At 40.6% G+C, this 24,498-nt stretch overlaps 1 protein-coding gene across 1 annotated transcript in view; it reads left to right on the forward strand.

Annotated features, from left to right (window-relative positions):
- AR (androgen receptor) overlaps positions 1-24,498 on the forward strand; it is a 187,137-nt gene that overhangs the window by 78,523 nt on the left and 84,116 nt on the right. The window contains exon 2 of the mRNA NM_001195724.1: positions 13,264-13,415. Coding sequence (NP_001182653.1) covers positions 13,264-13,415 — 152 coding nt within the window. The remainder of the gene's footprint in view (positions 1-13,263; positions 13,416-24,498) is intronic.

Genomic DNA, 24,498 nt, shown 5'->3' on the forward strand with positions numbered 1-24,498 from the left:
GTGTGTTGGGGGGACCTAGTTATGCAATGAAATTCTCAGATTTTAGTCACTGATTGACTGATTGGATGGCAGTGGTAGGTGAGGTATATCGAAGAAGTGTATTACATTAAATCCAAGATGACTCACGGTTTTCTGAGTTGAGTCATAGGGGATTGCCATTCACTATAAGAAACTATTTGTGTAGTCTTAGAGTCTTAGTGTCAGAAAGACTTGAGTTCAAATCTTGAAGCCATAATTTACTGTATATGGGTCTTGGAAAGAATTAAGGTTTCTGGACCATAGTGTTTTCTTCTATAATCCAGGCATAATGATTCATACCTCATTCATTTATTGTAAAGATTAAATGAGGCTAAATTATGTATAGTATAATAGCTGGTATGTATAGATGCCCCAGTAAACATCATCTATTATTATTGTGCTATCATGATATATACTGGAGTGAGATGGGGTAAAGGATATTTCATCTCTTCAAATGATCCCTCAACTTGCAGTAATAATCATTCTTTTATTTTGGGGAGCAGGACAGTTTTCTCCAAGTCAACATCTAGCTTTCTTTTTCCCTAGACTAGTCCTCACTGTACATCTGCTTGAGAGATAGGGGTAAGGACTCTTCTTGGTGAGTATCTCAATGGGACTGTTTTTCTGGGTCCTCTAGGTTCTTTGGTCCAACATGAACTGTCTAACCTTGGCTTCTTGGTTGCAGACTGAACTTGAAATCCCATTTGGGTTTCATTGCTACCCAAGTTGTGTCTGCTCACATGGTGCTATCTTCCTTCTTTGGGTTTCTGATTCCCTCAGACACTTGGCTGGACATTTTTCACATTTCTTAAGCTACACTGTCTGTGTTTTCTCCACTTCAGACAAAGTCACAAAAGGACTTTAAAGATAGTTCCCCCCGCCGAAACCCCTGTGTTTTCACAAGTCTTGGGTAAAGGCGGTGGTGCTGCTGATTGCTGCTTTTTTGCCTTAGCCAGTAGTGTCTGATATAGGAGGAAGTGCGATGATTACAGAGCTCACCGGACTGGGAGGCAGATGCCTTAGGCTCTGGTCCCAAGGGGAATTTGGAGTGGTATGGGAGAAGACAAGGAGAAATTTACCATTCACTTTGAGTCTGCCAGGTACTTCCTCTTGTATTGTCTGATGCATTTGTTCAAATATCTTTTTGAGCCTGGAATATTACTTTCCCTGTTTTATACATAAAGAAAGTATTGGCAGGGTTAGGTTCATCTTTTGCCCAACACTACATGGCTAGTGATTAGTAGTAATGAGATCTGAATCTAAGTCTTCCTCCATTCTAAGCCTTTGTGTTTTTCTTTTGTGACACTGCAGCTTACCAGAAAATGACTTTAACTCTGAGCCTCATTTTCCTCAATTGCAAAATAGGGCTGTATAACTCTTTCCAAATGACAGTCAATCTCCTCTGTTCAGACTTAGGATAGAGGAAAAAGATATTTGGGGCCTAATATATTGTAAGTTCTTGTCACAAGGCCTGGCACATTGTAGGATCCTCAATAAATATCTGATATTTTTCCAACAAAACAGTAGTTCCATAATGAATGAGATACATTTTGGAAGCTGCTACACTGTGTAATACTTTCACCATCTTTTAAAATGATCCTAGAATATAATAGACTGTTGATGGTGGTTGTCATATTTTCATAGGTTTCCTAAGCTCTGGGAGAACTTAATGTGCCTGGAAATACTGCTCTACAACAGAATCCTGGCAGAGGAATCATAACACCTAAGTTCTAGTCTCAGTCTTACCTCTGAATAACTTTTTCTTGATCAAGTCTCTATCTCTTGGCTTCAAATTTGTCCCTCAAAATTGAGGGAGTTAGATTAGCTCAGTTGGTTTCAGCCCTGAATATAAATTAATATCAGTTTGGGAATTTTGGGAGAATAAAAAAAAAACGATGTCCAGACATTAGAACACGGAATGTGAGGAGGAACACTGGTGTTTTAAGAGAGCTCTCTCATGGGTTTAATGTGCAAAGGCAAAAATCACTCAAATAGGTGATTTTTAAAGGCCATCAGCTCTGATAACTAACAAGAGACAATGCTGTATAGCATGATGGGCCAGGCATGAGCTTTGGACTAAGCAAGGAATACATTCAGATTTTGGCTCTGATACTTAGTAGTTGCATGACTTTGATTGCTCAATGCCTGTGTACCTCTGGTTCTTCATTGTAAAATGGAGTTACACCATGTACCCTGCAGTAATAATTATGGAGATTAAGTGGCTTTTCCAGTGCTTAGCATAGTAAGTCTTTAGTAAATAGTCTTTCTAGTATCAGAAGTTCAAGTGTAAGATGTGAGGAAAATGTCAGCCTGGTAAGATTTAATAGGTAAAGTAAAATCTCAGTTTTTTTTTTTTCATTTCCTGTTGCCTTGCTGATGGAATCCAGAAACTAGGGAATGTGGAAAAAGCCCTCAGCTTTCAGATTTGATGACACTACAGAAAGCAATCTGGCTAGTTCTTCCATGGATGATCGTCTGTAATAGCTTGGGAAGCCATTGGAAAAATGTTATCTGATAGAAGACAGCAGATGTAGCTTGGGAAATCAAAGGACATGACTATAGTAAAGATTCATCTGTTCTGTGCCATTTCTGAGAGAAATGGACAGATTTCCAAGAGGAAAGGACAGATTTGTCATGCTGGTGTGACACACTGAAAAAAAAATTTAAAAACAGTGTTGCTACCAACCTTCAAGCTGTCTTGGCATGTGGGTCAGTGATGTAAGCCACAAGAAAATGGAAACCACCAGTAAGACAAAGACTGCCTGATACATGGTGACAAGTAAGATTTTTCATGTTTGTGTATCGTACAAAGCAGTTGCTGTGTGTCAGGCGTGAGGCTTGAGTATGTGCTGGATCTATGGACATGACCATTTAATCTCTAGGTACATTCCAAAGTAAATGTTTGACAAGTATGCAAAATATCCAAGTTGGTCAGTAATAGGGTTGAGTCCATCATGGGCATTACCCTCTTGGACCTGCAGGCAAAACAAGTTTTATCCTTCTGTAGTAATCACCATCTTGGCCCCTTTTATAGCATTCTTCTTACGACATTTTGGATTAGCCATTCATACACTTATCTTCACCCTAAGCAAGGACATGGAAGTGCCTCAAGAACAACTGTGCCTTTCTCTACTGTACATGCTCACCATTTACCAGAGCTGCCTCTTGGATTAATGTATAAATTATTGAATGAACCAATTCAAACATGAATGAGTGAGTGAATCAAGAGTCTGATCCTTCTGCTCCCTCCCTTAACAATGGGAGTAGGTATATGTATATGGGGAGATGATTTTTATAAGACATAAAATATAACCTGACTTAGAAGGCAATACTTCCAGAATGGTGAAGTGCAGGCCTCTGTAGACTTGCCCTTTTATAAAAGTAATTAAAACACCACAAAAACTTATAAAAATCAACTTTTCCAGAATTCTGGAAAGAAACAAAGATTTGCAACAATCTTAGGAGCATTTGTTAAAGAAAAAACTTATGTAAGTTCCCTGATTACAACAGAAATAAATGGAAACCAGCAGCAGAGGGAGATTTCAGAAATGTACAAAAGTGAAATTAAGCACCACACTCCTAAATAAAGAGTGGGTCAAAGAACGAATCACAAGAGAAGTGAGCAAATACTTTCTGCTGAATGACAATGAAGAGGCGTTATATCAAAGCTTATAAGATATATCTAAACTAAAACAATACTTAAAGGGAAATTATCTGCAAATGCCTATATTAACAAGGACAAAAGATCTTAAATTAATAATCTAAACCTCCACCTTAGAAAATAAAAACAAGAGCAACCTAAGACAATGAAATCTGGAAGAATGATTAGCAAAAATCAGAGTATTAAAAATGATGTAGAGGATAGAAAAACAGAAGAATAGGGGCCAGCATTGTGGTGCAGATGGCTAAGTTGTTGCTTAGGACATTGGCATCTTGTATGATTGCCTATTCAAATCTTGGCTACTCTACTTCCAGTCCAGCTCCCTGCCAATGTTCCTAGCAAGGCGATGAAAGATGGCCTAAGTACTTGAGACCCTCACACCCATGTGAGAGACCTGATTGGAGTTCCAGGTTCTCTCTCTCTCTCTCTCTCTCTCTCCCCCCTTCTCCCCTTCCCTTTCCCTCTCTCCTCAGATCTGCTATTCTGCCTTTCAGATAAATAAATAATCTTCCTTTTAATCAACATAACAAAAAGTTGGTTCTTTGAAAAGACCAACAAAACTGATGAACATGTGTCAACTTAAGAAAAGAAGAGAGATTGAGTTTTTTTTGTTAACTTCCACATATGAGGAAGATCACATGCTCTTTGTTTTTCTGTGTATGATTTAGTTCACTTTACATGATGTCCTATGGTTCCATTCATTTTGCTGTAAATGACAGGATTTCATTCCTTTTAATGGATGAATAGTATTGTTTATGTATATATACAACACTTTCTTTATCTGATCATCTGATGATGGACACCTTGGTCAATTTCAAAGCTTGGCTATTGTGAACAGTGCTGCAGTAAATAAGGTACAGCAGGTATCTCTTTGGTACAAGAGATTCCAGTAGTGGGATTGTTGCACTCAATCATTTGAGTTAGAATAAAGGAATTAATTCCAAGTGTTACACAGCATAATGGGGTAACTTTAGCTCACAATCACATAGTATACATTTTATGAGCAAATGAAAGACAGGAGTCCCTAGGTTCCAATTATAAAGTAATTTCATAAAAGGGGAGATGCTGGTTATTCTGATTTGATCAGTACATATTGTGTGTGTGTATGTGTATAGAAATGTTGCACTGTAACCTATTAAATGCTACAACTATTGTTAATAAAATTAAAATGTAAACAACCCTAGATAAAATGGACAAACACCTAGAAAGATTATTTAATTGACTCATGATGAAAGATGACACCTGAGTAGTCATACAACAAGTAATATGTTTGGATTAGTAATTAGGAAATTTCTCACAAGAAAAGCCCAGCCAGATCCATGTGTCCTCACTGGTAAATGCTAGCAAATGTTTAAAGAGGATATAATGCCAGTCCTTCACAGTTTCTTACAAAAAAATTAAAGAGGCAGGGACACTTCCCAACTAACTTTGTAAGGTAGGAATTACAACCAAAACCAGATATATCACACACAAAGAAAACTAAAGACCACTATTACTTTTGAAAATTGTTAATTGTTTTTTCAAGGAAACCTCAACAAAATGCTAACAAGACAAGTCCCAACAACAAACAAAAAAAGACTATAAACAAGTAGCATTTCTCTCAGGGCTATAAAGTTGTTTCAAGTGGGATTTATATCAGGATATAAGGTTGCTTTAACATCTGAAAATACAATCCCATCAGGTGGCATGTACCAATGCCATCTCACTAGTCCAAGTAATCAATTTCAGTTCACAATTGATCACACTGATAGGTCTAAGAGTCAAAGGGATCAGACAAACAAGTCTAGTGTCTGCTAATACTAGCTGATAGAATCAAAAAGGGAGAGAACAATCCATCATGGGAAGCGGGATACACAGTAAATTCATAGAATGGCAGATGTCCTAAATAGCACTCTGGCCTCAGAATCAGCCCTTAAGGCATTTGGATCTGGCTGAAGAGCTCATGAGAGTATTTTAGGCATGGAAAGCCAAGACACCCTGGGAAAAAAAAAAAGGAAGACCTAAATGGAAGATCTCAGCGAGTGAGATCCCAGTGGAAAGAACAGGGCCATCAAAGAAGGAAGTACCTTTCTCTGAAGGGAGGAGAGAACTTCCACTTTGACTATGACCCTGTCAGAATAAGATCGAAGTCCGCAAACTCAAAAGGCTTCCATAGCCTTGGCAACTCATGACTAGAGCCTGGGGAGATTACTGACGCCATAAACAAGAGTGTCAAATTGTTAAGTCAACAACAGGAGTCACTGTGTACTTACTTCTCATGTGGGATCTGTCCTTAGTGTGTTGTCCAATGTGAAGTAATGCTATAACTAGTACTGAAACAGTATTTTACACTTTGTGTTTCTGTGTGGGTGCAAACTGATGAAATCTTTACTTAATATATACTGAACTGATCTTCTGTATATAAAGATAATTGAACATGAATCTTGATGTGAATGGAATGGGAGAGGGAGTGGGAGATGGGAGGGGTGTGAGTGGGAAGGAAATTATGGGGGGGCATTGTAATCCATTAACTGTACTTTGAAAATTTATATTTACTAAATAAAAAATTTAAAAAAGACTATAAACAAGTAGGATTTCTCTCAGGGCTATAAAGTTGTGTAAGGTGGGATTTATATCAGGATATATGGTTGCTTTAACATCTGAAAATTCTTTACTATAATACACCATATTAAGACTAAAGAATAGGGGCTGGTGCTGTGGCATAGCTGGTAAATCCGCTGCCTGCAGTGCCAGCATCTCAAAGGGATGCCAGTTTGAGTCCCGGCTGTTCCACTTCCAATCCATCTCTTCGTTATGGCCTGGGAAAGCAGTAGAAGATGGCCCAAGTCCTTGGGCCCCTGCACCCTCATGGAAAACCTGGAGGAAGCTCCTGGCTCCTGGCTTTGGATTGGCACAGCTCTGGCCATTGCAACCATCTGAGGAGTGAACCAGTGGATGGAGGACTTTCTCTCTCTCTCCCCATCTCTCTCTCTCTCTCTGCCTCTGCATCTCTGTAACTCTGCCTTTCAAATAATAAATAAATAAATCTTAAAAAAGTAAAGGATAATAGCGCCATGATCATCTCAATAGATGCAGAAAAAAACTGATAAAAAATCCAACACCTTTTCATATTAAGACATTCAAAAAAACTGAGAATAGGAGGATGCTTTCTTAAACTGATAATGGGCATCTGTGGAAAAAAAAACATGGCTAACATATTTAATATTCAAAGACTGATATCTTTCCCTGTAAAATCAGGAACAGATCAAGTGTAACCATTCTCATGATTTCTATACTCTTTTATATTGAAGGTTATAACAAGTTCTGTATAGCCAAGGAGGATGCTAGGATGCTTTCTTTTTTTTTTTAATTTTTAGGCTATTAGACATGTCCCTGTTTTACTGTAGGATAAAAGAAGAAGGTAACCTAGACTTACAATGTACCTAACATGTGACAAGCACAGAGGGCATGGCTTTATATGTTATTTAATGTAATTCTCAGAAAAACTCTCTGGAATTAGGAAGTACCCCCAATTCTCCAGTTGAGAGCCTTTATGACTTTGGTCAAAGTTCAGTTCAGGATTTCTATCCAGGTCTGACTGGCTCCAGAACCCTGCTGAATTGATCTAACAAAGAAAACTCATGTGTGACTTGTGCATTTCACTTTGGATCCACAGTCCATTGGGGAATTTGCTCAAATGAGATAGACCCTTCAAAGTATCCCCAAGTTTTCCTTTGGAGAGAGAATTTGGGGGCAGGGTTGGAGAAGAGGGGAAGGAAAAAACGAAAGAGGGGGTCGGTGTTTGGCTCAGGATTTAAGATCCTGCTTAAGCAAAAAATGGCCCAAATACTTGGGCCCTTGCCACCCACATGGGAGACCCAGATGGAGTTCCAGGCTTTGACTGTTGCGGCCATTTGGGGAGTGAACCAGCAGATGGAAGATATTAACTCCACCTTTCAAATAATAACATAAATCTTTTTAAAAGAATATCCAGCTTAGGATGCCCAGATCCCACATCAAAGTACCTGGGTTCAAGTCCCAGCTACACTTTCAATTCCAGTATTTTCCTAATGAAAATCCTGTGATGCAGTATATTATGGTTCATATACTTGGTCCCTCCCACGCATGTGAGAGATCTGGATGGAGTTCTGAATTTCTGGCATTGGCCTGGCCCAGTCCTGACTTGTTGGCAGGCGTCTGAGGACTAAACCAGTTGTGTAATTCAGCACATTAATAGACACTGTTATAGTCGCACAAAGTAGTAAACATAACATTTAAGTAAGTTATAAAGCATAACAGTAAAACACAAATGCTTATTAAAGAACCAACAACATTAGTAATTCCATTGCTTCAACTCTACTAGAATGGACATTCTGTAAGGGCCTGGATTTTTGTCCATTTTGTTCAGTACATATCCTCAGAACCTAGAAGGATGTGCGAAATATAATTGGGGGGCTAAATAATCATAAAATGAACTTAAAAATCTACTTGTATCCTCCTTACTCCTATCATCATATAACCACTGCCCTAATTTCTAATTTAGTATTAGTGTTTTTTCACATACATATTTCCAAATAACATTATATTTGCTTCTTTTTTTGAACTTTATGTAATGGAATCATATTGTAAGTATGTAATTATGAATTATGTCTTTTAAACAATATTAGCATGTGAGATTCATCTGTGCATAGCTTTATTCAGCTCCTTGCTGTTGCTGAATTACATTTTAGTAAATAAGTGTATCATAATTTGTTTAACCTTTCTCCCATCACTGGACATTTATAATTTCTGCTTTAAAAAACAAAACTTCTGTGAGCATTCCTGGCACACATGTACACAAGTTTCTCTAGGATACAAACATGGAACAAAGACTGTAGTTGGAAATTTCATTTCTAATGCCCAAAGGTCAGCCCAAGAGTCAGAATTGCAATGAGCTCTTTGTACACACTAGGCTGGAGTCAGTGTTGTCCACAGTATTTTTCCAGAGAGAGATGGAGGCTAGCCTGGTGAGGTCAGAAGTTATCTCAGACCTTTAGTCAGAGTGAGTTTTGCTTAGAAAAAGTCTAGATTCTAAAATTCCCTTCATTATTATTCTCATCTTTCTCCCTTCTTTTGTACAAGGTATATTTTATGAAACTCATATCTACCAAGCAAAATATTAATGGATTTTTAGTCTTTTATGGATTATAAATTTAATTCAGTTGAATCTCTTAAACAAGTAATGATTTTTTTAAAATATTTTTTATTTATTTATTTGACAGATAGAGTTACAAACAGAGAGAGAGCAACAGAGAGAAAGGTCTTCCTTCCGTGGGTTCACTCCCCAAATGGCTGCAACCGCCAGAGCAGCGCCACTCGGAAGCCAGGAGCCAGGTGCCTCCTCCTGGCCTCCCATGCGGGTGCAGGGGCCCAGGGACCTGGGCCATCCTCCACTGCTATCCCAGACCATAGCAGAGAGCTGGACGGGAAGAGGAGCAGCCTGGACTAGCACCAGCGACCATATGGGATGCCAGCGCTGCAGGTGGAGGATTAACCTACTGTGCTACTGCACTGGCCCCAAGTAACTATATTTTAAACATGAGGGATCTGAAAAAAAGTTGATAGAAATGCCTATTGGGAAAATACAATGTATATGTATTTAATTTGTTGCATCAAAATAAGCTGTGCATTTTTCCATGAAATTTTTGAAGTGTCCTCATCTTACTATGGATGAAAATTTCTATTTCTCTAAAATGTTTTTAAAATAAGAACACTCAACATGAGGTCCACCCTCCTAACAAACGTTTAAGGGCACAATACCATGTTATTAACTGCAGGCATAATGCTGCACAGTAGAACCCTAGAACCTATTCGGCTTGCTCAACTGAAACTTTATACCCATCGACTAGCCACTCCCTGCTTCTCTTTCTTTAAAAGTGCGTTGCAGGGCTGGCGCCACGGCTCACTAGGCTAATCCTCCACCTTGCGGCGCCGGCACACCGGGTTCTAGTCCCAGTCGGGGCGCTGGATTCTATCCCGGTTGCCACTCTTCCAGGCCAGCTCTCTGCTGTAGCCAGGGAGTGCAGTGGAGGATGGCCCAAGTACTTGGGCCCTGCACCCCATGGGAGACCAGGATAAGCACCTGGCTCCTGCCATCGGATCAGTGCGGTGCACCGGCTGCAGCCCGCCAGCCATTGGAGGGTGAACCAACGGAAAAGGAAGACCTTTCTCTCTGTCTCTCTCTCTCTGTCCACTCTGCCTGTCAAAAAAAAAAAAGTGCATTGCAAAAGGACTGTGGGGAGCAACTCGGACTAGACTAAGTTACTGGAATTAAGACTTATTCTATGCATCTGCTCTCCCACAATATGGCGCTGAGAAGGGAGTAAACAACTTCTACGCAGCTGTCTCTCGCCAACTTGAGTGATGACCTGCAGGAGCTGATCCTGCTCCTGATTGGAGGAGAGCAGCGTACTCAGCGTGTGGGTAGCAGAGTTGGGATTGGTGGAAGAGGACTATAAAGGAGGAGAGAGATAACATGCACGAGGAACATCTAAAGGGAACATCCGGATAACATCTGAGCAGCCCCCGAGAGAGCCGGCCGGCAGTGTGCCACTCCCCCGCGGAAGTGGGGAAAGTGGCAGGGGGAGCCGCCCTTCCACAGAGGTGGAAGGATCGGCAGCCAACCCGGGAAGAACCAGCAGCAAACCCGGGAAGGGCCGAGCAGACAAAAGAACAACACAGGGTTTAGTGTTGTTCCTCCACGAAGAGGGGGAGCGACAAGGACCTCTTATTTACTGTCTGTATGTTTCCATTTTTTTAATCTGTAATTTATTTTCTAACCATAAAATCATCATCATCATCATCATCTCACCCATACATGCCTTTTAAGAAACAACCCTGTCTTTAGGTGCTTCTACATCTGTAGCAGTCTGCACTCTGCTTTATTATATCATTCACTATGTCCTTTTACATCCTATGCTTCCTTTGATTTTGCTCTACCAGATGGTATATTGTTCAGGGTCAAGCACAGTACCTTGATCACCACTATATCCCCAGGACGTGGTGCTGTACCTAGTCCATAGGACTAAATACTAAGAACTGAGTGGAACCCACTTACCTAACTTCAACCTCCAATCTCAGAACACAGTTTATCAGTGGTTAAGAATCCTTACTTAGTAGACACATTTACCTAGTATGGAATCCTGGCATTGCCACTTATAGAATCATCTGGGATAAGTTTACGTTGAGAATCAATTTCTTCTTCAGTGTAGGAATGATACAAGGCTGCATGGCAGAGTTGTTTGGAAAATTAAAGAGATGATGAATAAGAATTAGCCTGGCCCATGGAGTACCCAAATCCATGCCATATTGATTTTATTTCAGCTGTTTGTAATAGTTACAGAAGTGAAAAAAGTGTAGAGAAGGAATATACATTCAAAAAAATAATTATGCTCATTTTTGGGACTGAGGATGGGGGGCACAATTTTTATTCAAGGAAATAGCTTTTTATATATTTTATAATATTTATTTTAAGTTAGGTTTAATAAAAATAATTTAAATGCAATGAAATGAATTAATTTGAAATGTTCAAGTTTTGATAGATGCATATGGTCATACGACCATCACAGTCAAGGTACAGAACATGTCTACCATCTTCGAAAGTTCTCTTGAACCCTTTTACAATCTACCTCTACCTTGGACCCTTGCCCCAGAAAACCTCTAATGTTATTTTTATTTAAAAATGCAATTTAATTATAGTATTTTTACTTATATTTATGGTGTAGAATATTATAATTTGACACATGAATAAAATGTGGAATGGTCAAGTCAGGGTAATTAGCATTATAGCCAAATGATTAACATTCTTAGCGTTTGATTGAATTGTATATTGGGAGTGAGCTCCTTTCCTGTGTAACTTATGACTTGGCTAGTCTTCATTTTGTGAATAGACTCTTGCTGGCTTTTGAGTCGCAGTAGGGAAGGGAAGGCTTATGTGCAGAAATGATAAGCCACTACAACAAGTTGCTGGGTTTGCATTCTAGCAGAACTTTTTGAATGCTTTCTGTTTTACTTGAGACTTGAATAAATACTAATATTTGTACATTGAAGATTAAGTGCTTGTAAAGTATAGCCTGGGTAAACGTTTTCTTTGCTCTTGCCTTTTCAAGACTGTTCATTGGAGTTTCAGGAGGATACCTTCCCATGCTTTTTGAAATTCTGTTGACAATGTTGACTGTGAAACTAATCAGCCATTGGTAGAAAGTAAAGGCAAACTATCTGGAAGACAATAGGATAATGGAAACCATGTTGAACTTGGAGTCTAATAGCAGTAGATTTGGTATCCAAATCATCCTAGCATTCTCTTCTCTGAGCGTTATTGTTTTCATCCATGCAATGCATATAAAGAGAAAAATAAGCTTGTCTCACACAGTTGTTATGAGGTGTTGACGAACAGAAGCACCCAATGTGGCCAACCAGTTCCTCTTTTCCTTACTTCCTTAGTAAGAAAGAATTACTCAAACTATGGCAGTGACATTCCTATGGGTAACAGTGTGGGCAGTTATCATCTATTTGAGGCAAATTTACACTGCAGGTCACTGGAGGTTTGTTTAAAGGTTAGATATAGGACATAGGGAAGATGGAAGTTGGCATTTAGGTAGTGAGAACCATGTTACATATGCTACAACTTGAAGTAATTACTGTGGGAGACTGCAAATCACCCTTTCATGAATGTTTTAGAACTGGCTTGCTGGCCCCTCTCTTTCACATTCACCTGGAAGAAGCCAAGCACAGATATTTTTGAAAATAGGAAGTTAGGCTAGGTGACTTCTGAAGCTTTGTCTTTGCCCAAGGAACCTATGAGACTTTTAGTGGCCCAGAGTTTTGATGGTAGCTGAAAGGATATTCACCATCTCTGTACATCACTTCTCAATGAGAGCCTAACACATAGAGATTCTGCTACTTTACATTGTAGAATGGGGGAAGAGGGATGTCATGTGCTGTAGAGAGACTCCCAAGGGGAGTGCAAGAATGGAGGAAGAAAGACCAAGGAACATTCGTGTAATAATATTAATCATCCATCACTTATGTATCCATTTCAAGAACCTTTTATCCACTGTTTGATTTATATTTCCACTCACAACAGCAACTCAATAGGGTGAATGATATTATCCCTCCTTTACACATGAGATTTGAAACTTAGAGAGCTAACACAAAGCACATTAAACTGCTTTGATATGCAGTCTGCTTTGGCCATGGTCTCCCTTTGGGTAAGGTAAGTCTCATACCATTTAATTGCCTTGAAAATGTTGCCTGACTGCCACTTTAAATTATATACCTTAACCTCAAGTTTCCTCACTCCATCCTTCACTCATTTACATGGAGCCTGTGAGATTGCCTAATCCCAAAGAATTTGTCTAACCCCTTGGCAGGATCCAAAAGTTCTCTGCCCACCTCACAGAATTCCCAGGGTAATTCAGCTTCACAATGATTCAATGCAGAAATAGGTAATACTTCCAGCATATATTTTACTATTGAAGACCTCAGATTTTTGCCTTCCCATTTCTGCCTTGCATTGACATGTGTTGCGTTGTTTTGTGTTTCTGTGTGTGTGTATGTCTTTCCAGTTTGGAGACTGCTAGGGACCACGTTTTGCCCATCGACTATTACTTTCCACCCCAGAAGACCTGCCTGATCTGCGGAGATGAAGCTTCTGGCTGTCACTATGGAGCTCTCACTTGTGGAAGCTGCAAGGTCTTCTTCAAAAGAGCCGCTGAAGGTAAACGGTTTTATACACTCACTTCTATTTCTATTTCCACTTTACCTTCCCGAGAGAGCCAACAAACATCCAGTGCCCAGGATTTTATCATCTCACGTACAGGGTCAATTGACAAGACTCTCTCAAATAACCTATGAGCCTAAGGAAGCAAATTTTCAAACTTACCAGTCCCTGGCTTCAAATGCATTCATTTTACAGACAATGTAAGCAAGGAAGGTGGCTACAGCTGGGGCTTGGGGATCAAGTAGGTCCTAAGAATGAAATGAAAATTAAAAATTAAGGATTTGAAAATATTTAGTTCCCTCCCTGCTTATTTTCCACTCTGAGGCCTAATGATGGGAAAATGTCCCTATTAGCGGGGTAAGAAGTAGGAAAAGGCCAACTGAGCCCCCCTGGCGTGTTCTCTGTGGTTAATAAAAGACTGTTTCTTAGCAAAGACTTCTTGGCCTCGACCCCAGAAAGGCAGTATTCCTGCCCTGCTGTTCGCCAGACAATCATTCTTTGCACCTGCTCCCTCCTGCAGCTGCCTCCTTGGGACCTCTTTTTGTGTTAATAGCTCCTGTGTAGGGAAGACCTAAAGTAAAGTATTCTCCTTTTCCAGAGGCTGCCCATTGGTCGAGAACCCCAAGCTAAATAGCATCCTATGTGTGGCTAAGTGGACCCAAAGCCCTGGCTCTTTACTTTTATTCAGCTTAGAACTCATCTACAAAGGTGTTCGGCTTATGTGCTACAGCAGAAACTTCCATTTCCAGACTTACCGTACATGCCAGTACCACATTCCTAACCACCCTGGGATTCAGCCTCCTATGCAGTCATTTCACGCCCACCCTCTATCTAGGGCTTCCCCAAAGGGACACTAGTGAGCAATCCCTAGACAGAAGTGTCCTGCCCTGGGACCAGACCCACTTGTTAAATATCTGTATCCCTCCCCAAGTTCCCCATTTTCCATGAAGGACCTACTTCCTGCTCAGACAGTGTTTTTTTTTTTTTTTAATTTAAGTTATCCTTCACTCTCACTTGCCTGGAAGTGTTGAGCTCCAAGTCAGAACCCAAACCTAGAACCTGTCCTTACGTAGGGCTAATAACCTTGAGGAGAGTTTTAAATGACAGGGATGTAGGGCATTTCACCAGGAGTGTGCTGCCATTCACTAGAGGATGGCAGAAGCACCAGAATCTTGCACTGGGAGAAAAGGGAGGAAGTGAGTGCCCTTTATCTTCTTATTGGTAACCAACCAGTGATTATTATAGTTTCATCATTTGGGCTGCATAGTAGGAGCACCTATAAAGCAGAAAGCTCTTGTGTTTCTTTCCAGTCTTCTAAACGATAAGGAGGTAGCATTTGGCATTACTAGAAATATGCTGTATAATCCACTCCTATGCTCAAGTGGCCCATTCTGCTGTTCATGGTGAGCTAATATGAGTTCCAAGGCCCTAGTGCCTAGGCCTAAACAGTTCAGAAAGAGCCCGAGAGCACAGTGCCTTCCTTTCTTAAAAGTATGAAAGGATGTCTGCCACAAAAAGAAGTGAGGAGCAATTCCAGAAACTTCAGATCACCTCAGCTAGCCCCTGTGAGACCCTACTCCTTCCCTGTATGCTGTCTTCCAGTAGGCACTGTCTATAGAGTAGGAAATGAACCGGTGAAGAAGCAAATTCAATAGTCAGATACATTAGCTTATACTTATGCTGCCTCTAGGTTTTACAAATCTAGGTCATCAAGTTGTTATTTTTGGAAAACAGGGGAAATGATCACAAATGTATTGTGAAAAGGAAGATTTTAATGTAGTATCATGCACCCCACATGGGAGCTTTCTACAGAAGTTAGGGCTGAAGGCTGGAGGCAGGCTGAAAGGGCAGCTGCTGGGGCTGCCTGGGAGTAGCTGTGCTATAGTGTGTTTCCTGGGATATTTGAGAACAGGGAAGACAAGAGGTGGGGTGGAGGGGGAGGCAGTTGCCCAACCTAGAGAACACGTGAAAAGTCCAACAAGATATCAAAATGCTCCAGACCATAGTCACTTAAGGAAACTCAGTAGTATTTCATCGAGAAAATGAGCCTTTGTGAGCTCATGGAGTCAAATGCACTTGACTGTTTTACAACGTGTTGTGGTGAGGATCTCTTTTGGTCATGTTTATTAGGGGTTCTATGAGCTTCCTGTACTAGGATGTCTCTGTCCTTCTCTAAACCTGGGAAATTTTCTGCTAGTATCTCACTAAAAAGGCCTTCTAATCCTTTCTCCCTCTCCATGCCTTCAGGAACTCCTAGAACCCGAATGTTGGGTTTTTTAATAGTATCCTGAAGATTCCCGACAATATGTTTTAGATTTCTAATTTCCTCTTCTTTTCTTTGGTTTGATTGTATATTTTCCTGTGCTCTGTCTTCTAAGTCTGATATTCTCTCTTCTGCTTCACCCATTCTGTTTTTAAGGCTCTCTAATGTGTTTGTCATTTGATCTATTGAATTCTTCATTTCATTATGATTTCTCGTCACTATCACAGTTTCATGTTCTACTAGTTATTTCATTTCATTTTGATTCCTCCTTAATATTTCATTTTCACGAGAGAGATTTTCTATCTGGTCCATTAAGGATTTCTGTAGTTTGAGAATTTGTTTTTGAGAACTTCTTAATGTTCTTATCAATTTTTTGAGATCTGCTTCTTGCATTTCTTCTATCTCATCATCTTCATAATCTTGAATTGGGGTGTCTATTTCATTTGGGGGCATCATAGTGTCTTCCTTGTTCTTGTTACCTCGGCTTTTGCGTTTGTTTGGCATATTGGAGATATTCTTTGGTTTTTTCTCCTTATACTGTGACTCTAGATTAAGAGGACTGTCTGCTTTTGATGGATCCTTAGAGGCTGTGATGGGTGTGGCCAGAGAGCTCTGGTTCTACAGGGTTAAGGGTGTGCCAAAGGTGATTCACCCTGATTGTTCTCTTGCTCGCTCTCACTCTCTCTCTCTCTCTCTCTCTCTCTTTTTTTTTTTTTTGACTCAGTTGGGACGTAATTCCACACAGCTGAGTGGAATTGAGAGTAGTTGATGTATGAAATCTGGCCCCTGTGGGTATTCGTTTGCTTACCAGAGTCAGGTTTTTCTGCTTGGCTAATGAGGGGCACCCGCTTTATATATGCAAAATGGCACGCACTGCTTTACTTACGTAAAATGGTGCCTTCCCCTTGTCTTGCTCGGCTTTGTAAGGTGAGTGGAGAGAGAGGCTAAATGTCAGTGCTGGTTCCCCTTATTTATTCGATTTTTTCTCTCCTCCAGCCAGCCTGGTGAACTTTCCCCAATGGGGTTTCAGGCCTCGTTCTCTGCAGGCTTTTTCTGCCTTTCCCCACCAATGTCTCGGGTTACAGAGAGGTAGAGAGGTTTTTAGCTCACCTCCCCTTCCAGCGCTGGCGCGCAGACTCTGCAGCTCCAGTGGGTCCGGTGGGTCCAGCTGCTCGGCTTCCACGTGGTGGGCGACCTTGCTCTCCCCATAGGTCCTCCGAGTCACAGCCACTAGATCTGGAAGAGTTTCCTCTGCAATTTTTCCCTGATCCTTTTCCTGAGGCTACCGTAACTCCACTTTTATTAAAGTATCTTTTCCCGGACTGTCGGTGTGTGCCCTCACTATTCTGCCATCTTGGCTCCGCCCCTCGACTGTTTTAAATATAAAAAGTGGATTACTTAAAAAAGCCATGGAGAGGGAACTTTCTGAGCCCTTTTGGTTGTTTGGGAATATGGACCCCAGATTCTGGTCCTGAACCCTTTGAGAGATAGGAAAAAGTGGCTTAGAAGTGCGCGCACACACACACACACACACACACACCCCAAAGCAAAAAGAAATTTACTGGTGTTTCATTTGTCTTCTCATCTGTAAAAGTTTGGATACTTCGGTTTATTGCCATTGCTATCTCTATTTGAAGGCTGGGGGCTGTCTTACTACCCAAACAGAACATTTATTGTCTTGTTTATTATTTTTTTCCATTTTTATGATGTTTCATTATTGCCCCAATGGCCTTTCTGAAGGTGGTTCTGAATCTGCCGTATTGAACTTGGAATTCCACCTGTTTTGGAGAGCGTAGGAGCACAAATCTTTCTCTGCTTCATTGTTTGCTGTTGTCAGTTAACTCAGACAAAGTATTTAGAGCTTTGATTATCACTTCATTCATGACTCAGAAATCTCTAGACTGGGCACAGGTACAAGACTTAAAAGCCTGACATCAGACAGAAATTCATTTCTAGCTTTTGGTGATTCATAAAGCAAGCAGCTTTAATGCTGTCATTGGTACAGAGCTCAGCCCAGAATCACTTGTAATCTGGTCAGGGTTTTTGTTGAAGAGGAAAATGGGGTGAGAGCCCCATATTTTCTCATTGTCAGTAATGGGTGGGGTTGAGGTGCATGCGGGGATGGGCAGGGAAATATCTGTGCATTGTTCTAAGGAAAACTAATACCAGGCCATCGGGTAACACCACTAAAAACTGTGTGAGAGAAAATTAGTGAATGCACTCTCAGGGCAGAGAGCATGGGCCTAGTATAGGGGAGTGAGGGTGTGGGTATTATTGAGGATGGTCTGTTGGTTAGAAAGAGGTATGAGAAGAAACAAATGTTTTGTAGAGTAGGTGGGGTGAGTGAAGAGGTAAAGAAGTAGAAATCAGATAGTATCTAAGAGGCCAGGAAATCAAAAGAAGATGATGCCTATACATAACAGTAACGACTCAGAAGTTTAGTTGTATAGTTTTTAGCTAAGAAATTCCATCCTTTGATCCTGTTTTTCATTTACAAAATAAGGTAGCCTGCACTGGATGTTTTTAGAATGGCTTTTCAGCTTAGGCTTTTTGTAACAATTCTACAAGTTGTGAACATCATGGCCATTATTTCAGCAAACACACACACATTTATACCTGTATGTGCTTTTCGTTTGCCTTCCTACCAGATGGCAAATCTCAGATTCTAATCCATTTAAAATCAGTATTCAGACGGGATTGGAGTCAACAAGGAGAGGCACACTGGGAATGGGCTGCAGTAAAACCCAGGACTCTTGAGATTCTCCTTTGTGATCATGGCTGGATAACTTCCTTTCTTTCCATTTTCTCATCTGGAAAATAAGGATATGAATCCCCATCTCTATCTCATCATGTTTCAAAGAGGGTTAATTAATTCATCATGTGCATTATGTGCTCAAGAATTTACTATTTTTCAGACATTTTCTAGTAAAACATTGGAGATTGTACATCCATTTGTTTTGTACACATGGAGCGCTGTTTGGTACACATCATAAAACTGAAACTGTAGTTTACATTCTGAACTCAAAGAATTACACCATCCTCACTGATGTTTACAATAGGTCCCAATTTAGTTTCTTTGGCAAATTTTATATAAGTATGGCTTTGATTCTCTCCCTTGCTTCAGGTTTTTGTGAGAGAAGAAATGTAAGTGAACCCTCACTGAACCCTTTCTGTCCTCTAAATCCACTCTTTCTCACTTCAACTCATGTGGCATAGAATGTTCCTTCTTATTTGGAGTCTTGCAGAGTTTTTGATGCTTGTCAGTGTCTTCTTTACTTGCTGACTTCTCAAGTAACATTTCCCAGGGGCAAATTAGTTGCGCTAGGAGGATCTGCTTGTAGCTTCAACAGAGCCTTGATCAGGTATCTTTGGCCAAGGAGCTGACTGATCCTGACTTTGCAACTTGTAGAGATATTTTCACAAAGCTCCTGTTATCTTTCTGTCTCTGTTTTAAAATGACACTGCTAGGGTTTAAATCAAGGGTTGGTAAACTTTTTTTTTCTCTAAAGGATCAAGTAATAAATGTTTTAGTCTTTGCAAGTCATATGATCTCTCTGTCTAAGCAGCCATAGACAAAAGATAAACTAATGGGTGTGGGTATGTTCCAATGAAACTTTATGAGCATTAAAATTTGAATTTCATTTAATTTTACATGCCAGTAAATATTATTTTTCTTTTGATTTTTTTCTAACCATTTAAAATGTGAAAATCATTCTCACTGTTAAGCCTCACAAAAAGTGGTAAACTGAATTTGGCTTGTGGGTTACAGTCCAATGACCCGTGTTTCAGATGGTCATCGCTGCACTTGAAAATCTGCATAGCGAATTTTATACTGCTATTTTTGTAACTCTGTAATTTATCTAATTTTATAAACTCTTCCCAATTAGAAGCAGGCATTTGACACAGCAGTTAGGATGCTGCTTCAGATGCCCACAGCCCCTGTTGGCATGCCAAGACTGGAGTCCTGGCTCTGCGTCTGATTCCAGCATTCTGCTGATGTACATCTTAGAAGGTAGCAGATCATCGAGCACAGACTTGAGTCCTTGGCACCCACGTGGAAGGCACAGATTGAGTTTCTGTATCCTGGCTGTGATCTGGCCCAGCTCTGGCTTTTGTGGGCACTTGGGGAATGAACTGACAGATAGAAGATGTCTTTCTGTCTCCTGACTTTTCAAAGAAAAATAAGTAAATAAATGGAAATGTATAAAAGTCTTTCCAGTTGGTCAAAGTTTGTACAGAATGTCTCTTCTGATGATCTCTTGGTCTTAAGCTTTGATGCTAAATAGGAGGGGAAAAAATCAACAAATCTAAGAATGCTAGTATGAGGTTCTTTTTTTTTTCTAATGATCTAGTAAATCACTCCCTCTCGTAATATCCAGAGGAGTAATTAAAAACATTTCACACATTTTCTAGATTTTTATACTGTAAGCATGTGAATAACTATGAAATATATGTGAATGGGTTTTGCTGGATGCAGCATATACTACACATGAGGAAGAGGAAGTCTTTGTGGGTTTTCTGGGACCAGGTGTTATGGAAAAACTCATTACATAATCTAGGGACCAGGAGGGCAACTGAGTTATGGATCTGCCCCATGATTCTATGTCTTCACACATTTTCCAGCTTAACTCTGGTCCTCCCTGTGGGGAGCAACTCAGACTAGACTAAGTTACTGGAATTAAGACTTATTCTATGCATCTGCTCTCCCACAATATGGCCCTGAGAAGGGAGAAACAGCTTCTACACAGCTGCCTCCAGTTCAACCAATAAACTGTAGGACTTACTCCTGATTGGAGGAGAGCAGCATACTCGGCGTGTGGGTAGCAGAGTTGGGATTGGTGGAAGAGGACTATAAAGGAGGAGAGAGACAACATGCACCAGGAACATCTAAGAGGAACATCTATCTGAAGGAACACCTGTGCAGCCCCCGAGAGAGCCGGCCGGCGGTGTGCTGCTCCCCCGCGGAAGTGGGGAACGTGGCAGGGGGAACCGCCCTTCCACGGAGGTGGAAGGGACGGTAGCCAACCCGGGGAGGGCCGAGCAGACAAAAGAACAGCGCAGGGTCCTGTGTCGTTCCTCCACGAAGAGGGGGAGCGACACCTCCCTGTAGTAAGACTGGACCAACAGCTTACAGAGTTAAGTGTTTTAGCCCTGTGACTCATTGAAGTTGGTGCTCACCCAAGTCGTTTTCAGTGTTCAACTTGAGAACCATGGCAAAAATTTGTCATTGCTGCTGTATGGTGTCCTGTGCCTGCTCATTTATAGCATGTGCATTTTATGAAACCATTAGCAAGAAGCTGCTATAACACTTGTGCCACCAAGTAAATATCTATAATGTTTCCAGCTCTTTTTCATTGCCAGATCTTTTTTGATTGCATTGCTCCCTTCCACATGTCTTTTTGATTTTCTAGTCCCTTATCTTTTTTGTGTGCCCACCCATATGAGGATGCATGTACTATAGCCAGAAGTTTCTTCATTGTCTCAAGACAATATCTTAGCAACTGTCAAACTGAGAGGTTCAGTTTTTGTAGTTGGATGCTATTGCAAGGGTGAGTGTTAGGACCACTTTCTCTTTGGAGGTCAAGTTATGTCTTCCTGCTCTAGGCTGTAGTTCCATAACAAGAAACATTCTTTCCTTTTGAGTAATTTCTAAGAGAAGCCATTACTGTTAAAAAAATAAAAAATAAAAGGCTCTTGGGAGGTAAACCAGCAAATGGAAGCCTCTTTCTCTCTCTCTCTCTCTCTCTGCCTCTCCCTCCCTGTAACTTTGTATTTCAAGTAAAATAAAAATAAATCTTAAAATAACCTAAGATTGAGAGGTGAATGGGTTTATAAAGGAAACAAGGATTACTGTCAGTCCATTGACTTCCAGTCTGCCCTGTGACTACTGAGGCACTGCCTTGAAATAACTCTACCTCCTGGCTAGACTAGTGCCTGCCTGTCTCTACAGAATACCTCATAAGAACAGATCTGGCACTAGTCTATTCATGTATTCAGTCAGTAAACATTTGTCAATGGCTTACTGCATACAGAGTGTTGGACTTACATACTCAGGATACAGAGCATGCATTGAGGAGCTTATCATATCTAGTGATCATAATTCTGGCTATCATTAAAGCTCTTCAATAAATAAAAGGCCACCAACCTTCTGGGATAGAGGAAGAGGTCATCGCCTTGGTTTTCCTAATGAATAAACCAAGATTTTGCCAGTTAACCAGCCTAGGTTAGGGAGGTTGTAAATGGAATTTTGAACCTAGTCTTCTGTGACCAAATGCAGCATTCACTTGGCATCACCACAGCTGCCCCTCAAGTATTTAAATTTACAAATTCAAGGTAGAAAAAGTATTATGGCTAGGCAAACAAAAAAGGCAAGAATGAAGAAGAATCACAGAGTCAGATTTGAGAGGAGGGAGTTAAGGAAGACAGAGTACTGTGGGGGAAAACTGAGGAGCCGTTAAGTAGCACTAGTGTCACAGAGAGCTTATCTTTCTAAGAAAGCCACAAAACTTAAAAACAGCTGGAAGTTTGTAAGCAGCTATCTTCATTAGGTGGGGTCAGGGCCATGTGGGCCATAGTCACCACCATACTTTATGGAGGGAAAGGTCTGATTCTGATGAAACCCAGTCTGGTAGCTCTTAATTCATTTTCATTGCCCAACCACAGACCAGTAAGCACAATTTAACACCTGTGCTCCTGAGAATGTTCCTCCTCATCACCAAGCTGTAGGAAGAACACAGAGATAGGAAGTATGGTTATAAATGGCAGAGACAGGAAGTGTGGATATAAATGGCAGGCCTGTGGTTCCTTGGCCCTTTGAGTCTTCTCGGAGGAGCATAGAGAGTGTTTTCCATGGGACCAGGAGCAAGAGAAATCTATTTACTTTCTCTTTGATGTCATAAAACAGAATACTGTCTTTTAATACAGAACTAGAAACTCATAAAGTCTAGGTTTTCTCTATGAATGTTTTAAAATTCTTTTCTTCCTTCCTCAGCCATAACACTTCATTGTGTTAAGAGGCCTTGATTTCATTGTGGTATGTGGATGTAGACCCTTGAGACTATGGGCCTCTCACAGTTCTTTAAGTTATATAGTCATAGCCCTATAGATCACTGATTTGCTGATTTCCAGAAGAGTTGATTCAGTCACCAGTTGTTTAAATGACTTGCTGTACTCAGAATCTCAGGAACTTTAAATGTTAACCTGTTGAAACTTGAAGGAAGAGAACTTAGAGATCTAAAAATCTGACCAAATCATTTCATGGATTAGGAAAACTAAGACCCAGAGAATGGAAGTGACTTTCCTACTTTCCTTGCACATTAAAGTTTCCATCAGAACAATAAAATGGTTGAACTAAATGATTTTGAAAATATCAACACAAAATATATAACAATACAGATATTTAACAATACTTTTTAATTGTAAATTTCTAAAATTTTATAGATTCTTCTTCTGTATCCATTGGCCAGTGGATCGGTTTTGTATGCATCATCCTTGGGAAGCACGCAAACCAGTTTCATCCTTATCTGCAAGACTTAATAAATGTGTGAGCCTGAGCAAATCACTTAACTTTTCTGTGCCTCCTTCTGAATAATAACGAGAAACAGAGCTACTGTAAGAAGTAAATGATGTGCAGCACAGCTTCTGGTGCCAAATAAGTTTTAGATACTTCTCCTGGAATGAAGCCTTGGTCATTGACACACATGCACTTATGGTGTCCCCTGTGAAGTCAGAAAAGTAAGATGGGTGATGGTATCTGTGGCAGTTCCCTAAGTAAAGGGGGTCCTGGGTTGGTATAAGATTCCTGGCCAACCACCTCTCTTTAGTGTTACTTAATTAGTGATGAGAAAGATCAATACCATTTCATCAGTATGTAACAAATGTCAGTTTCTTCCTTCCTGCTTCCCAGGACTCTGAGTAACATTCCCCAGGGAGTCAGGCCAGCACATGTTCATTGCTTTCACTGGATTCCAGGCTTTAGACGTGAAGGTATCAGAGCTCCCTGTCTCCATCTTGGTTCACAATAAAATAGTTCTGACCTCACTAGGCAATTCAAGTCCCAAGGCACAGACGAGGCAGGAGGAAAGGGAATGAAGGTCATAAATTATCCTCCATAATCTGCAGCCATTGGCTTCCATTGTCCAGCCAGAGGCGTGTCTTAAAGAAGACTGAGGCCAGATTCAATAGAAACCTGAGCTAGCACCTGTGTAAATAATTTTTAAAGCTTCTTTTCCTGAAGCCGGATGGATATTTTTTTAAAACCAAGCCAGATTATCTTATCTGGAGTGCCATCTCCTACATTCCTAGAGCTTTAGATCCCTGGGAGGGATGTGGTTTTGTTGTAGTGGTATTATTTTGTTTGTCTTTTTTGGTGGATGGTGGTAATGCATTCCAAAACAGGGCAATGTCTTAGGCCTGTAACTCTACCGTGTTTAATATGAAACTCTGGTGATATAACTGGAGTTTATTCTGTTTTTCATAGATTGGCTTTACATCTTTGAAACTGTACCCACTATCCAATTGTCATTCTTTTCAAAAGCAGACTACCCAAAACAAGAGGAACATATGACTTGTACCTGACTCCTGCCTGAGTCACTTTCAGATGGTGTTCAAAACCCCACATGAGGAATGGGGTTAGCACCCTGCCAAGGGCCCTCAGGGCCCATCAGTAAACAAGCTTCCAATCCTTGAGGTGTCTCAGCTGTGCTTAGCTTCAGAATACAAGCAGAGTTAATTCTTTATTTGTGTTGCCAGTGACTAAGCCCTCCTATTTCTTACTCTCCTACATGGCCTCTTCTGCCACCCCACCTTTGTACCCTC

Source organism: Oryctolagus cuniculus, chromosome X (assembly GCF_964237555.1).
Source record: "Oryctolagus cuniculus chromosome X, mOryCun1.1, whole genome shotgun sequence".
NCBI classification, from domain to species: domain Eukaryota; kingdom Metazoa; phylum Chordata; class Mammalia; order Lagomorpha; family Leporidae; genus Oryctolagus; species Oryctolagus cuniculus.